The sequence below is a fragment of the Salmo salar genome, chromosome 05, assembly GCF_965601325.2.
Source record: "Salmo salar chromosome 05, fSalSal1, whole genome shotgun sequence".
Classification (NCBI taxonomy): domain Eukaryota; kingdom Metazoa; phylum Chordata; class Actinopteri; order Salmoniformes; family Salmonidae; genus Salmo; species Salmo salar.
Window position 1 is genome coordinate 87,407,501 of NC_138295.1, and position 13,934 is coordinate 87,421,434.

Consider the following 13,934-nt stretch of genomic DNA (forward strand, 5'->3'; position numbering starts at 1 on the left):
GGCTAGCATTATCCTACTGTACTGTCTACTACACAGACTTTACTGATAGCTGCTAGCTCTGACTTTACTGATAGCTACTAGCAATGACTTTACTGATAGCTACTAGCAATGACTTTACTGATAGCTACTAGCTCTGACTTTACTGATAGCTACTAGCTCTGACTTTACTGATAGCTACTAGCAATGACTTTACTGATAGCTACTAGCAATGACTTTACTGATAGCTACTAGCAATGACTTTACTGATAGCTACTAGCAATGACTTTACTGATAGCTACTAGCTCTGACTTTACTGATAGCTACTAGCAATGACTTTACTGATAGCTACTAGCAATGACTTTACTGATAGCTACTAGCAATGACTTTACTGATAGCTACTAGCTCTGACTTTAATTATAGCTACTAGCTCTGACTTTACTGATAGCTACTAGCAATGACTTTACTGATAGCTACTAGCTCTGACTTTACTGATAGCTGCTAGCTCTGACTTTACTGATAGCTACTAGCAATGACTTTACTGATAGCTACTAGCTCTGACTTTACTGGTAGCTACTAGCTCTGACTTTACTGATAGCTACTAGCTCTGACTTTACTGATAGCTACTAGCTCTGACTTTACTGATAGCTACTAGCAATGACTTTACTGATAGCTACTAGCAATGACTTTACTGATAGCTACTAGCAATGACTTTACTGATAGCTACTAGCAATGACTTTACTGATAGCTACTAGCTCTGACTTTACTGATAGCTACTAGCTCTGACTTTACTGATAGCTGCTAGCTCTGACTTTACTGATAGCTACTAGCAATGACTTTACTGATAGCTACTAGCTCTGTCTTTACTGATAGCTGCTAGCTCTGACTTTACTACTCTTCTTTATTGAGCAAAGTGTACTGTCATAATAATACCCACTGCATCTTCTGAGTCCAGGCTTTATTTCCAGCCTGAGTCCAGGCTTTCTAGAGGACACCAAAATAATCATGAAAAATAGATTTCTGTGTAAATCGAAATAGCTTTAGGTAGTAGACCAGCAGATTATTGAGGGCGGGTCGGTGTTGTGGGTTGTGTTGGTGTTGTGGTTGGTTTTGTAGTTGGTGTTGTGGTTGGTGTTGTGGTTGGTGTTGTGGTTGGTGTTGTGGTTGGTGTTGGGGTTGGTGTTGGGGTTGGTGTTGTGGTTGGTGTTGTGGTTGGTGTTGTGGTTGGTGTTGGGGTTGGTGTTGTGGTTGGTGTTGTGGTTGGTGATGTGGTTGGTGTTGCGGTTGGTGTTGTGGTTGGTGTTGTGGTTGTAGTTGTGGTTGTGTACCTTTAGGTAGTAGACCAGCAGCTTATTGAGGGTGGGGTTGGTGTTGTGGTTGTGGTCGGTGTTGTGGTTGGTGTTGTGGTCGGTGTTGGTGTTGGTGTTGTGGTTGGTGTTGTGGTTGTAGTTGGTGTTGTGGTCGGTGTTGGTGTTGTGGTCGGTGTTGCTGTTGTGGTTGTAGTTGGTGTTGTGGTTGGAGTTGCGGTTGGTGTTGTGGTTGTGTACCTTTAGGTAGTAGACCAGCAGCTCATTGAGGGTGGGGTTGGTGTTGTGGTTGTGGTCGGTGTTGTGGTTGGTGTTGTAGGTGTGGTTGGTGTTGTGGTCGGTGTTGGTGTTGTGGTTGGTGTTGTGGTCGGTGTTGTGGTCGGTGTTGTGTACCTTTAGGTAGTAGACCAGCAGCTTATTGAGGGTGGGGTTGGTGTTGTGGTTGTGGTTGGCGTTGCGGTTGGGGTTGTGGTCGGTGTTGTGGTTGGTGTTGCGGTTGGGGTTGTGGTCGGTGTTGTGGTTGGTGTTGCGGTTGGTGTTGCGGTTAGGGTTGGTGTTGTGGTTGGTGTTGTGGTTGGTGTTGGTGTTGTGGTTGGTGTTGTGGTTGGTGTTGGGTTTGGTGTTGCGGTTGGTGTTGTGGTTGGTGTTGTGGTTGGTGTTGTGGTTGATGTTGTGGTTGGTGTTGTGGTTGATGTTGGGGTTGATGTTGTGGTTGGTGTTGGTGTTGTGGTTGTGGTTGGTGTTGTGGTTAGTGTTGTGGTTGATGTTGGTGTTGTGGTTGGTGTTGTGGTTGATGTTGTGGTTGGTGTTGTGGTTGATGTTGTGGTTGGTGTTGATGTTGGGGTTGATGTTGTGGTTGGTGTTGGGGTTGTGGTTGGTGTTGTGGTTGATGTTGTGGTTGGTGTTGGGGTTGGTGTTGGGGTTGATGTTGTGGTTGGTGTTGGGGTTGTGGTTAGTGTTGTGGTTAGTGTTGTGGTTGGTGTTGGGGTTGTGGTTGGTGTTGTGGTTGATGTTGTGGTTGGTGTTGGGGTTGGTGTTGGGGTTGATGTTGTGGTTGGTGTTGGGGTTGTGGTTAGTGTTGTGGTTAGTGTTGTGGTTGATGTTGGTGTTGTGGTTGGTGTTGTGGTTGTGGTTGGTGTTGTGGTTAGTGTTGTGGTTGATGTTGGTGTTGTGGTTGGTGTTGTGGTTGATGTTGTGGTTGGTGTTGGGGTTGGTGTTGTGGTTGGTGTTAGGGTTGTGGTTAGTGTTGTGCTTAGTGTTGTGGTTGATGTTGGTGTTGTGGTTGGTGTTGTGGTTGTGGTTGGTGTTGTGGTTGATGTTGTGGTTGGTATTGGTGTTGTGGTTGTGGTTGATGTTGTGGTTGGTGTTGGTGTTGTGGTTGTGGTTGGTGTTGTGGTTAGTGTTGTGGTTGATGTTGGTGTTGTGGTTGGTGTTGTGGTTGATGTTGTGGTTGGTGTTGGGGTTGGTGTTGGGGTTGATGTTGTGGTTGGTGTTGTGGTTAGTGTTGTGGTTGGGTTGTGATTGTGGTTGATGTTGTGGTTGGTGTTGGGGTTGTGGTTAGTGTTGTGGTTGATGTTGGTGTTGTGGTTGTGTACCTTTAGGTAGTAGACCAGCAGCTCATTGAGGGCGGGGTCTGCGTTCAGGTTGACCAGGAAGCATTTGTCCTCTCCAACTTTGATCCCAGACGTCTCCAGGGAGATCCCCATACTCTCTAGCTGCTGCTGACGCTCCTGTGGAAATATAACAAACATACAAGTCATTTTACCTCTGCACAGACATTTACTACCAACGGTTTAGTCCGGATGCAGAAGCTTCCATGTGATTTGAATGTGCTAAATGAATGTGAGTGAGTGTGTAGGTTACCGTAGCGATCTCCTCTGTGTTGCGTAGTTTCTGCTCCCAGGTAACAGTCATCTCCTGGATCAGCTTCTCTGACTCCTGAAGCCTCTCCTTCAGCTCTGGAGCCTTTAGAGACTGGAACATAGACACACAGAGACACACACGGACCAGTCAGAACGGACCAGCCAGGACGGACCAGCCAGGACGGACCAGCCAGAACGGACCAGCCAGAACGGACCAGCCAGAACGGACCAGCCAAGACGGACCAGCCAGGACGGACCAGTCAGGACGGACCAGCCAGGACGGACCAGTCAGGACGGACCAGTCATGACGGACCAGTCAGAACGGACCAGTCAGGACGGACCAGCCAGAACGGACCAGCCAGGACGGGCCAGTCAAAAAGGACCAGCCAGGACGGACCAGTCAGGACGGACCAGTCAGAACGGACCAGCCAGGACGGACCAGTCAGAACGGACCAGTCAGAACGGACCAGTCAGGACGGACCAGTCAGAACGGACCAGCCAGGACGGACCAGTCAGGACGGACCAGCCAGGACGGACCAGTTAGGACGGACCAGTCATGACGGACCAGTCAGAACGGACCAGTCAGGACGGACCAGCCAGAACGGACCAGTCAGGACGGACCAGTCAGAACGGACCAGCCAGGACGGACCAGTCAGAACGGACCAGTCAGAACGGACCAGTCAGAACGGACCAGTCAGGACGGACCAGTCAGAACGGACCAGTCAGAACGGACCAGTCAGGACGGACCAGTCAGAACGGACCAGCCAGGACGGACCAGTCAGAACGGACCAGTCAGAACGGACCAGCCAGGACGGACCAGTCAGAACGGACCAGTCAGAACGGAACAGCCAGGACGGACCAGTCAGAACGGACCAGTCAGGACGGACCAGCCAGAACGGACCAGCCAGGACGGGCCAGTCAAAAAGGACCAGCCAGGACGGACCAGCCAGGACGGACCAGCCAGGATGTGTGTGTGTGTGTGTGTGTGTGTCTCCTACCTCAGCCTGAGAGAGCTGTACTCTGAGTTTCTCCACTTCCTCCCGGAGCTCTCTGATGATCCGTGCGTTGGGGTCTTCATTGACGACGGCGTGGTTGACGATCCTCTTGGCGCGGTCTGCGTAACGCAGCGTGGACAACGTCTCCTCGTAGTTATCAGCTGCTGGGCTCACCGTGGCGATCATACACGTCTTACTGTTGCCACCCAGGTTGTCCTGGCAACACCGAGGGAGGGATAGGAACAAACAGTTGAATTGATAGACAGTTATAATGTAGACTTCAGTGTTGGTGAATGTGAACAGTATGAGCTAGTACAGCAGTAGGTTCTGTAACATGAAAGAACTGTTATTGATATTCCTTCCATTACTACAGTACAGCGAGGACCAACAATCAATATTAGGGATGTTAAAGGTACTTTCTTTGTCCAGAACTATTGGATGTCAAATTCGGTTCGGGGGATTCCAGAATTGACACGTATTCCCTCCTGATTCTGGGACTCTTCCAACCAGTATTTGTGGAAAACCTGTGCATTTTGGGGCCATTTTTCAACCCTGATCAATAGACAGTACAGCTAGGACCAGAGTGATAGGAGGTGTGTTAGTACCCTGATCAATAGACAGTACAGCTAGGACCAGAGTGATAGGAGGTGTGTTAGTACCCTGATCAATAGACAGTACAGCTAGGACCAGAGTGATAGGAGGTGTGTTAGTACACTGATCAATAGACAGTACAGCTAGGACCAGAGTGATAGGAGGTGTGTTAGTACCCTGATCAATAGACAGTACAGCTAGGACCAGAGTGATAGGAGGTGTGTGTTAGTACCCTGATCAATAGACAGTACAGCTAGGACCAGAGTGATAGGAGGTGTGTGTTAGTACCCTGATCAATAGACAGTACAGCTAGGACCAGAGTGATAGGAGGTGTGTGTTAGTACCTTGATCAATAGACAGTACAGCTAGGACCAGAGTGATAGGAGGTGTCTGTTAGTACCCTGATCAATAGACAGTAGAGCTAGGACCAGAGTGATAGGAGGTGTCTGTTAGTACCCTGATCAATAGACAGTACAGCGAGGACCAGAGTGATAGGAGGTGTGTGTTAGTACCCTGATCAATAGACAGTACAGCTAGGACCAGAGTGATAGGAGGTGTCTGTTAGTACCCTGATCAATAGACAGTACAGCTAGGACCAGAGTGATAGGAGGTGTGTTAGTACCCTGATCAATAGACAGTACAGCGAGGACCAGAGTGATAGGAGGTGTGTTAGTACCCTGATCAATAGACAGTACAGCTAGGACCAGAGTGATAGGAGGTGTGTGTTAGTACCCTGATCAATAGACAGTACAGCTAGGACCAGAGTGATAGGAGGTGTGTGTTAGTACCCTGATCAATAGACAGTACAGCTAGGACCAGAGTGATAGGAGGTGTGTTAGTACCCTGATCAATAGACAGTACAGCTAGGACCAGAGTGATAGGAGGTGTGTTAGTACCCTGATCAATAGACAGTACAGCTAGGACCAGAGTGATAGGAGGTGTGTTAGTACCCTGATCAATAGACAGTACAGCTAGGACCAGAGTGATAGGAGGTGTGTTAGTACCCTGATCAATAGACAGTACAGCTAGGACCAGAGTGATAGGAGGTGTGTGTTAGTACCCTGATCAATAGACAGTACAGCTAGGACCAGAGTGATAGGAGGTGTGTGTTAGTACCCTGATCAATAGACAGTACAGCTAGGACCAGAGTGATAGGAGGTGTCTGTTAGTACCCTGATCAATAGACAGTACAGCTAGGACCAGAGTGATAGGTGTGTGTTAGTACCCTGATCAATAGACAGTACAGCTAGGACCAGAGTGATAGGAGGTGTGTTAGTACCCTGATCAATAGACAGTACAGCTAGGACCAGAGTGATAGGAGGTGTGTTAGTACCCTGATCAATAGACAGTACAGCGAGGACCAGAGTGATAGGTGTGTGTTAGTACCCTGATCAATAGACAGTACAGCGAGGACCAGAGTGATAGGTGTCTGTTAGTACCCTGATCAATAGACAGTACAGCCTGGACCAGAGTGATAGGAGGTGTGTTAGTACCCTGATCAATAGACAGTACAGCGAGGACCAGAGTGATAGGAGGTGTCTGTTAGTACCCTGATCAATAGACAGTACAGCGAGGACCAGAGTGATAGGTGTGTGTTAGTACCCTGATCAATAGACAGTACAGCGAGGACCAGAGTGATAGGTGTCTGTTAGTACCCTGATCAATAGACAGTACAGCCTGGACCAGAGTGATAGGAGGTGTGTTAGTACCCTGATCAATAGACAGTACAGCGAGGACCAGAGTGATAGGAGGTGTCTGTTAGTACCCTGATCAATAGACAGTACAGCGAGGACCAGAGTGACAGGAGGTGTGTGTTAGTACCCTGATCAATAGACAGTACAGCTAGGACCAGAGTGATAGGAGGTGTGTGTTAGTACCCTGATCAATAGACAGTACAGCTAGGACCAGAGTGATAGGAGGTGTGTTAGTACCCTGATCAATAGACAGTACAGCTAGGACCAGAGTGATAGGAGGTGTGTTAGTACCCTGATCAATAGACAGTACAGCGAGGACCAGAGTGATAGGTGTGTGTTAGTACCCTGATCAATAGACAGTACAGCGAGGACCAGAGTGATAGGTGTCTGTTAGTACCCTGATCAATAGACAGTACAGCCTGGACCAGAGTGATAGGAGGTGTGTTAGTACCCTGATCAATAGACAGTACAGCGAGGACCAGAGTGATAGGAGGTGTGTTAGTACCCTGATCAATAGACAGTACAGCGAGGACCAGAGTGATAGGTGTCTGTTAGTACCCTGATCAATAGACAGTACAGCGAGGACCAGAGTGATAGGAGGTGTCTGTTAGTACCCTGATCAATAGACAGTACAGCGAGGACCAGAGTGACAGGAGGTGTGTGTTAGTACCCTGATCAATAGACAGTACAGCTAGGACCAGAGTGATAGGAGGTGTGTGTTAGTACCCTGATCAATAGACAGTACAGCGAGGACCAGAGTGATAGGAGGTGTGTGTTATTACCCTGATCAATAGACAGTACAGCTAGGACCGGAGTGATAGGAGGTGTGTTAGTACCCTGATCAATAGACAGTACAGCTAGGACCAGAGTGATAGGAGGTGTGTGTTAGTACCCTGATCAATAGACAGTACAGCTAGGACCAGAGTGATAGGAGGTGTCTGTTAGTACCCTGATCAATAGACAGTACAGCTAGGACCAGAGTGATAGGAGGTGTGTGTTAGTACCCTGATCAATAGACAGTACAGCTAGGACCAGAGTGATAGGAGGTCTGTGTTATTACCCTGATCAATAGACAGTACAGCTAGGACCAGAGTGATAGGAGGTGTGTGTTAGTACCCTGATCAATAGACAGTACAGCTAGGACCAGAGTGATAGGAGGTGTTGTTAGTACCCTGATCAATAGACAGTACAGCTAGGACCAGAGTGATAGGAGGTGTGTGTTAGTACCCTGATCAATAGACAGTACAGCTAGGACCAGAGTGATAGGAGGTGTGTGTTAGTACCCTGATCAATAGACAGTACAGCTAGGACCAGAGTGATAGGAGGTGTGTGTTAGTACCCTGATCAATAGACAGTACAGCTAGGACCAGAGTGATAGGAGGTGTGTGTTAGTACCCTGATCAATAGACAGTACAGCTAGGACCAGAGTGATAGGAGGTGTGTGTTAGTACCCTGATCAATAGACAGTACAGCTAGGACCAGAGTGATAGGAGGTGTGTTAGTACCCTGATCAATAGACAGTACAGCTAGGACCAGAGTGATAGGAGGTGTGTTAGTACCCTGATCAATAGACAGTACAGCTAGGACCAGAGTGATAGGAGGTGTGTTAGTACCCTGATCAATAGACAGTACAGCTAGGACCAGAGTGATAGGAGGTGTGTTAGTACCCTGATCAATAGACAGTACAGCTAGGACCAGAGTGATAGGAGGTGTGTGTTAGTACCCTGATCAATAGACAGTACAGCTAGGACCAGAGTGATAGGAGGTGTGTGTTAGTACCCTGATCAATAGACAGTACAGCTAGGACCAGAGTGATAGGAGGTGTGTGTTAGTACCCTGATCAATAGACAGTACAGCTAGGACCAGAGTGATAGGAGGTGTGTGTTAGTACCCTGATCAATAGACAGTACAGCTAGGACCAGAGTGATAGGAGGTGTGTGTTAGTACCCTGATCAATAGACAGTACAGCTAGGACCAGAGTGATAGGAGGTGTGTTAGTACCCTGATCAATAGACAGTACAGCTAGGACCAGAGTGATAGGAGGTGTGTGTTAGTACCCTGATCAATAGACAGTACAGCTAGGACCAGAGTGATAGGAGGTGTGTTAGTACCCTGATCAATAGACAGTACAGCTAGGACCAGAGTGATAGGAGGTGTGTGTTAGTACCCTGATCAATAGACAGTACAGCTAGGACCAGAGTGATAGGAGGTGTGTGTTAGTACCCTGATCAATAGACAGTACAGCTAGGACCAGAGTGATAGGAGGTGTGTTAGTACCCTGATCAATAGACAGTACAGCTAGGACCAGAGTGATAGGAGGTGTGTTAGTACCCTGATCAATAGACAGTACAGCTAGGACCAGAGTGATAGGAGGTGTGTGTTAGTACCCTGATCAATAGACAGTACAGCTAGGACCAGAGTGATAGGAGGTGTGTGTTAGCACAGACCTTGAGGAGCCAGGTGAGGACAGAGTCTCTGTAAGGAACAAACTTATTCTTCCCCCCCTTCCCCGCAGACTGGTCCGCCAGCGCAGAGATCACACAGCCCAGTGTGGTAAGAGACCTGCACACACACACACACACACACACACACACACACACACACACACACACACACACACACACACACACACACACACACACACACACACACACACACACACACACACACACACACACACACACACACACACACACACACAGGGAGAAATAAACTCAACATACCACAATGATATATCCATACATACATGTCTTGCATCTGAGTATAATCAACCAATAAAACATGTCAAAAAAAGTATTTCACAGTTTCAAGATAACTTCTTGTATTACAGTGACTGTATCATCATATGACCCATTACATTACCTGAACATAACATCTAAACAGTAGAGGTATTGGATGTTAACTGGAGGAGACATCTAAACAGTAGAGGTATTGGATGTTAACTGGAGGAGACATCTAAACAGTAGAGGTATTGGATGTTAACTGGAGGAGACATCTAAACAGTAGAGGTATTGGATGTTAACTGGAGGAGACATCTAAACAGTAGAGGTATTGGATGTTAACTGGAGGAGACATCTAAACAGTAGAGGTATTGGATGTTAACTGGAGGAGACATCTAAACAGTAGCGGTATTGGATGTTAACTGGAGGAGACATCTAAACAGTAGAGTTATTGGATGTTAACTGGAGGGGACATCTAAACAGTAGAGGTATTGGATGTTAACTGGAGGAGACATCTAAACAGTAGAGGTATTGGATGTTAACTGGAGGGGACATCTAAACAGTAGAGGTATTGGATGTTAACTGGAGGAGACATCTAAACAGTAGAGGTATTGGATGTTAACTGGAGGAGACATCTAAACAGTAGAGGTATTGGATGTTAACTGGAGGGGACATCTAAACAGTAGAGGTATTGGATGTTAACTGGAGGAGACATCTAAACAGTAGAGGTATTGGATGTTAACTGGAGGGGACATCTAAACAGTAGAGGTATTGGGTGTTAACTGGAGGAGACATCTAAACAGTAGAGGTATTGGATGTTAACTGGAGGGGACATCTAAACAGTAGAGGTATTGGATGTTAACTGGAAGGGACATCTAAACAGTAGAGGTATTGGATGTTAACTGGAGGAGACATCTAAACAGTAGAGGTATTGGATGTTAACTGGAGGAGACATCTAAACAGTAGAGGTATTGGATGTTAACTGGAGGGGACATCTAAACAGTAGAGGTATTGGATGTTAACTGGAGGGGACATCTAAACAGTAGAGGTATTGGATGTTAACGGGAGGAGACATCTAAACAGTAGAGGTATTGGATGTTAACTGGAGGAGACATCTAAACAGTAGAGGTATTGGATGTTAACTGGAGGGGACATCTAAACAGTAGAGGTATTGGATGTTAACTGGAGGGGACATCTAAACAGTAGAGGTATTGGATGTTAACTGGAGGAGACATCTAAACAGTAGAGGTATTGGATGTTAACTGGAGGAGACATCTAAACAGTAGAGGTATTGGATGTTAACTGGAGGAGACATCTAAACAGTAGAGGTATTGGATGTTAACTGGAGGAGACATCTAAACAGTAGAGGTATTGGATGTTAACTGGAGGAGACATCTAAACAGTAGAGGTATTGGATGTTAACGGGAGGAGACATCTAAACAGTAGAGGTATTGGATGTTAACGGGAGGAGACATCTAAACAGTAGAGGTATTGGATGTTAACTGGAGGAGACATCTAAACAGTAGAGGTATTGGATGTTAACAGGAGGAGACATCTAAACAGTAGAGGTATTGGATGTTAACTGGAGGAGACATCTAAACAGTAGAGGTATTGGATGTTAACTGGAGGGGACATCTAAACAGTAGAGGTATTGGATGTTAACTGGAGGAGACATCTAAACAGTAGAGGTATTGGATGTTAACGGGAGGAGACATCTAAACAGTAGAGGTATTGGATGTTAACGGGCGGAGACATCTAAACAGTAGAGGTATTGGATGTTAACGGGAGGAGACATCTAAACAGTAGAGGTATTGGATGTTAACTGGAGGAGACATCTAAACAGTAGAGGTATTGGATGTTAACTGGAGGAGACATCTAAACAGTAGAGGTATTGGATGTTAACTGGAGGAGACATCTAAACAGTAGAGGTATTGGATGTTAACTGGAGGGGACATCTAAACAGTAGAGGTATTGGATGTTAACTGGAGGAGACATCTAAACAGTAGAGGTATTGGATGTTAACTGGAGGAGACATCTACACAGTAGAGGTATTGGATGTTAACTGGAGGAGACATCTAAACAGTAGAGGTATTGGATGTTAACAGGAGGAGACTTACCTGTTGATGTTGCTGCCCTCCTTCAGCCTCTCCCCTGCAGCTCCAGTTTTAGACACACGCTCACTACCAGCCAGATCCACCAGGCTCATCTTGCTCACCTTCTCCCCTGAGTTCTGCCACACACACACACACACACACACACACACACACACACACACACACACACACACACACACACACACACACACACACACACACACACACACACACACACACAAAACATTCCCCAAACAGACCAAACGAAGAGAGATTAATATGCTAGTAGTTAGAAGCTCTGAATTCAAAGGTCAGTCCTTTAACCTCTCATTACAACAGTAATAACACAAACTGTTGTTAAGATACATTACTGTGTATTGTCTAACGACAGGTCATTAAGAGAATCCTTGTCTTTTAAAGTAAAATGGTGGTGTGAGTTCTGAGGGATGACATGGTGGTGGTGTGTGTGTGTGTGTGCCCTGACACTGACCCCAGACTTCAGGTCGTAGAGTGTCTGTGTGACGATGATGCTGAAAACGGCGTGGGAACGACTGCTCTCCTCATTCATATTGGTGGCCGCCACCGTCCGCGACTTATTCCCCTCCGACATCAACACCTCAATGTCCTAGAGAGAGAGGGGGGGAGAGAGAGGGATGGAGAGAGAGAGGATGTCTGTGTACTGTCCACCTCTCAGAGAGCATAGTAAATACCTTTAAACAGGCAGTCTCTATAACAACTCATTCAGGAAGTATCAGCATGTGGCTCAGTGCCATCATGTGATCATTCAACTGGGTCACAGCAGGCAGGCAGCGGTGGGGTGGACTGACTGACTGACAGGGGATATGGATGGAGGGGACTATGCATGGAGGAGACTATGGATGGAGGGACTATGGATGGAGGAGACTATGGATGGAGGAGACTATGGATGGAGGGGACTATGCATGGAGGGACTATGGATGGAGGAGACTATGGATGGAGGGACTATGGATGGAGGAGACTATGCATGGAGGGACTATGGATGGATGGACTATGGATGGAGGGACTATGGATGGAGGAGACTATGGATGGAGGGACTATGGATGGAGGGACTATGGATGGAGGAGACTATGCATGGAGGGACTATGGATGGAGGGACTATGGATGGAAGGACTATGGATGGAAGGACTATGGATGGAAGGACTATGGATGGAGGAACTATGGATGGAGAAAACAAGCATAGGGTACACCTCTATAACCATGACTCCATCACACTACACCTCTATAACCATGACTCCATCACACTACACCTCTATAACCATGACTCCATACAATACACCTCTATTACCATGACTCCATCACACTACACCTCTATAACCATTACTCCATCACACTACACCTCTATAACCATGACTCCATCACACTACACCTCTATAACCATGACTCCATACAATACACCTCTATTACCATGACTCCATCACAATACACCTCTATAACCATGACTCCATCACAATACACCTCTATAACCATGACTCCATCACAATACACCTCTATAACCATGACTCCATCACACTACACCTCTATAACCATGACTCCATCACACTACAGCTCTATAACCATGACTCCATCCCACTCCACCTCTATAACCATGACTCCATCACACTACACCTCTATAACCATGAGTCCATCACAATATACCTCTATAACCATGACTCCATCACACTACACCTCTATAACCATGACTCCATCACAATACACCTCTATAACCATGACTCCATCACAATACACCTCTATAACCATGACTCCATCACAATACGCCTCTATAACCATGACTCCATCACACTACACCTCTATAACCATGACTCCATCACACTACACCTCTATAACCATGACTCCATCACACTACACCTCTATAACCATGACTCCATCACACTACACCTCTATAACCATGACTCCATCACACTACAACTCTATAACCATGACTCCATCACAATACACCTCTATAACCATGACTCCATCACACTACACCTCTATAACCATGACTCCATCACAATACACCTCTATAACCATGACTCCATCACACTACACCTCTATAACCATGACTCCATCACAATACACCTCTATAACCATGACTGCATCATATAACCATGACTCCATCACACTACACCTCTATAACCATGACACCATCATATAACCATGACTCCATCACAATACACCTCTATAACCATGACTCCATCACACTACACCTCTATAACCATGACTCCATCACAATACACCTCTATAACCATGACTCCATCACACTATACCTCTATAACCATGACTCCATCACACTACACCTCTATAACCATGACTCCATCACACTACACCTATATAACCATGACTCCATCACACTACACCTCTATAAACATGACTCCATCACACTACACCTCTATAACCATGACTTCATCACACTATACCTCTAAAACCATGACTCCATCACAATATACCTCTATAACCATGACTCCATCACACTACACCTCTATAACCATGACTCCATCACACTACACCTCTATAACCATGACTCCATCACACTATACCTCTATAACCATGAATCCATCACAATACGCCTCTATAACCATGACTCCATCACAATACGCCTCTATAACCATGACTCCATCACAATACGCCTCTATAACCATGACTCCATCACAATACACCTCTATAACCATGACTCCATCACA

The 13,934-nt window shown here is 46.4% G+C and overlaps 1 protein-coding gene across 4 annotated transcripts in view; it reads right to left on the bottom strand.

Moving 5' to 3' along the window:
- LOC106592223 (kinesin-like protein KIF13A) overlaps positions 1–13,934 on the bottom strand; it is a 267,758-nt gene that overhangs the window by 102,029 nt on the left and 151,795 nt on the right. For all 4 annotated transcript variants that reach the window (XM_082975857.1, XM_082975855.1, XM_082975856.1 and 1 more), the window contains exons 8-13: positions 11,729–11,863; positions 11,263–11,375; positions 8,873–8,987; positions 4,144–4,356; positions 3,147–3,257; positions 2,879–3,013 (exon numbers count right to left, since the gene is read on the bottom strand). In XM_082975857.1, coding sequence (XP_082831983.1) covers positions 2,879–3,013; positions 3,147–3,257; positions 4,144–4,356; positions 8,873–8,987; positions 11,263–11,375; positions 11,729–11,863 — 822 coding nt within the window. The remainder of the gene's footprint in view (positions 1–2,878; positions 3,014–3,146; positions 3,258–4,143; positions 4,357–8,872; positions 8,988–11,262; positions 11,376–11,728; positions 11,864–13,934) is intronic.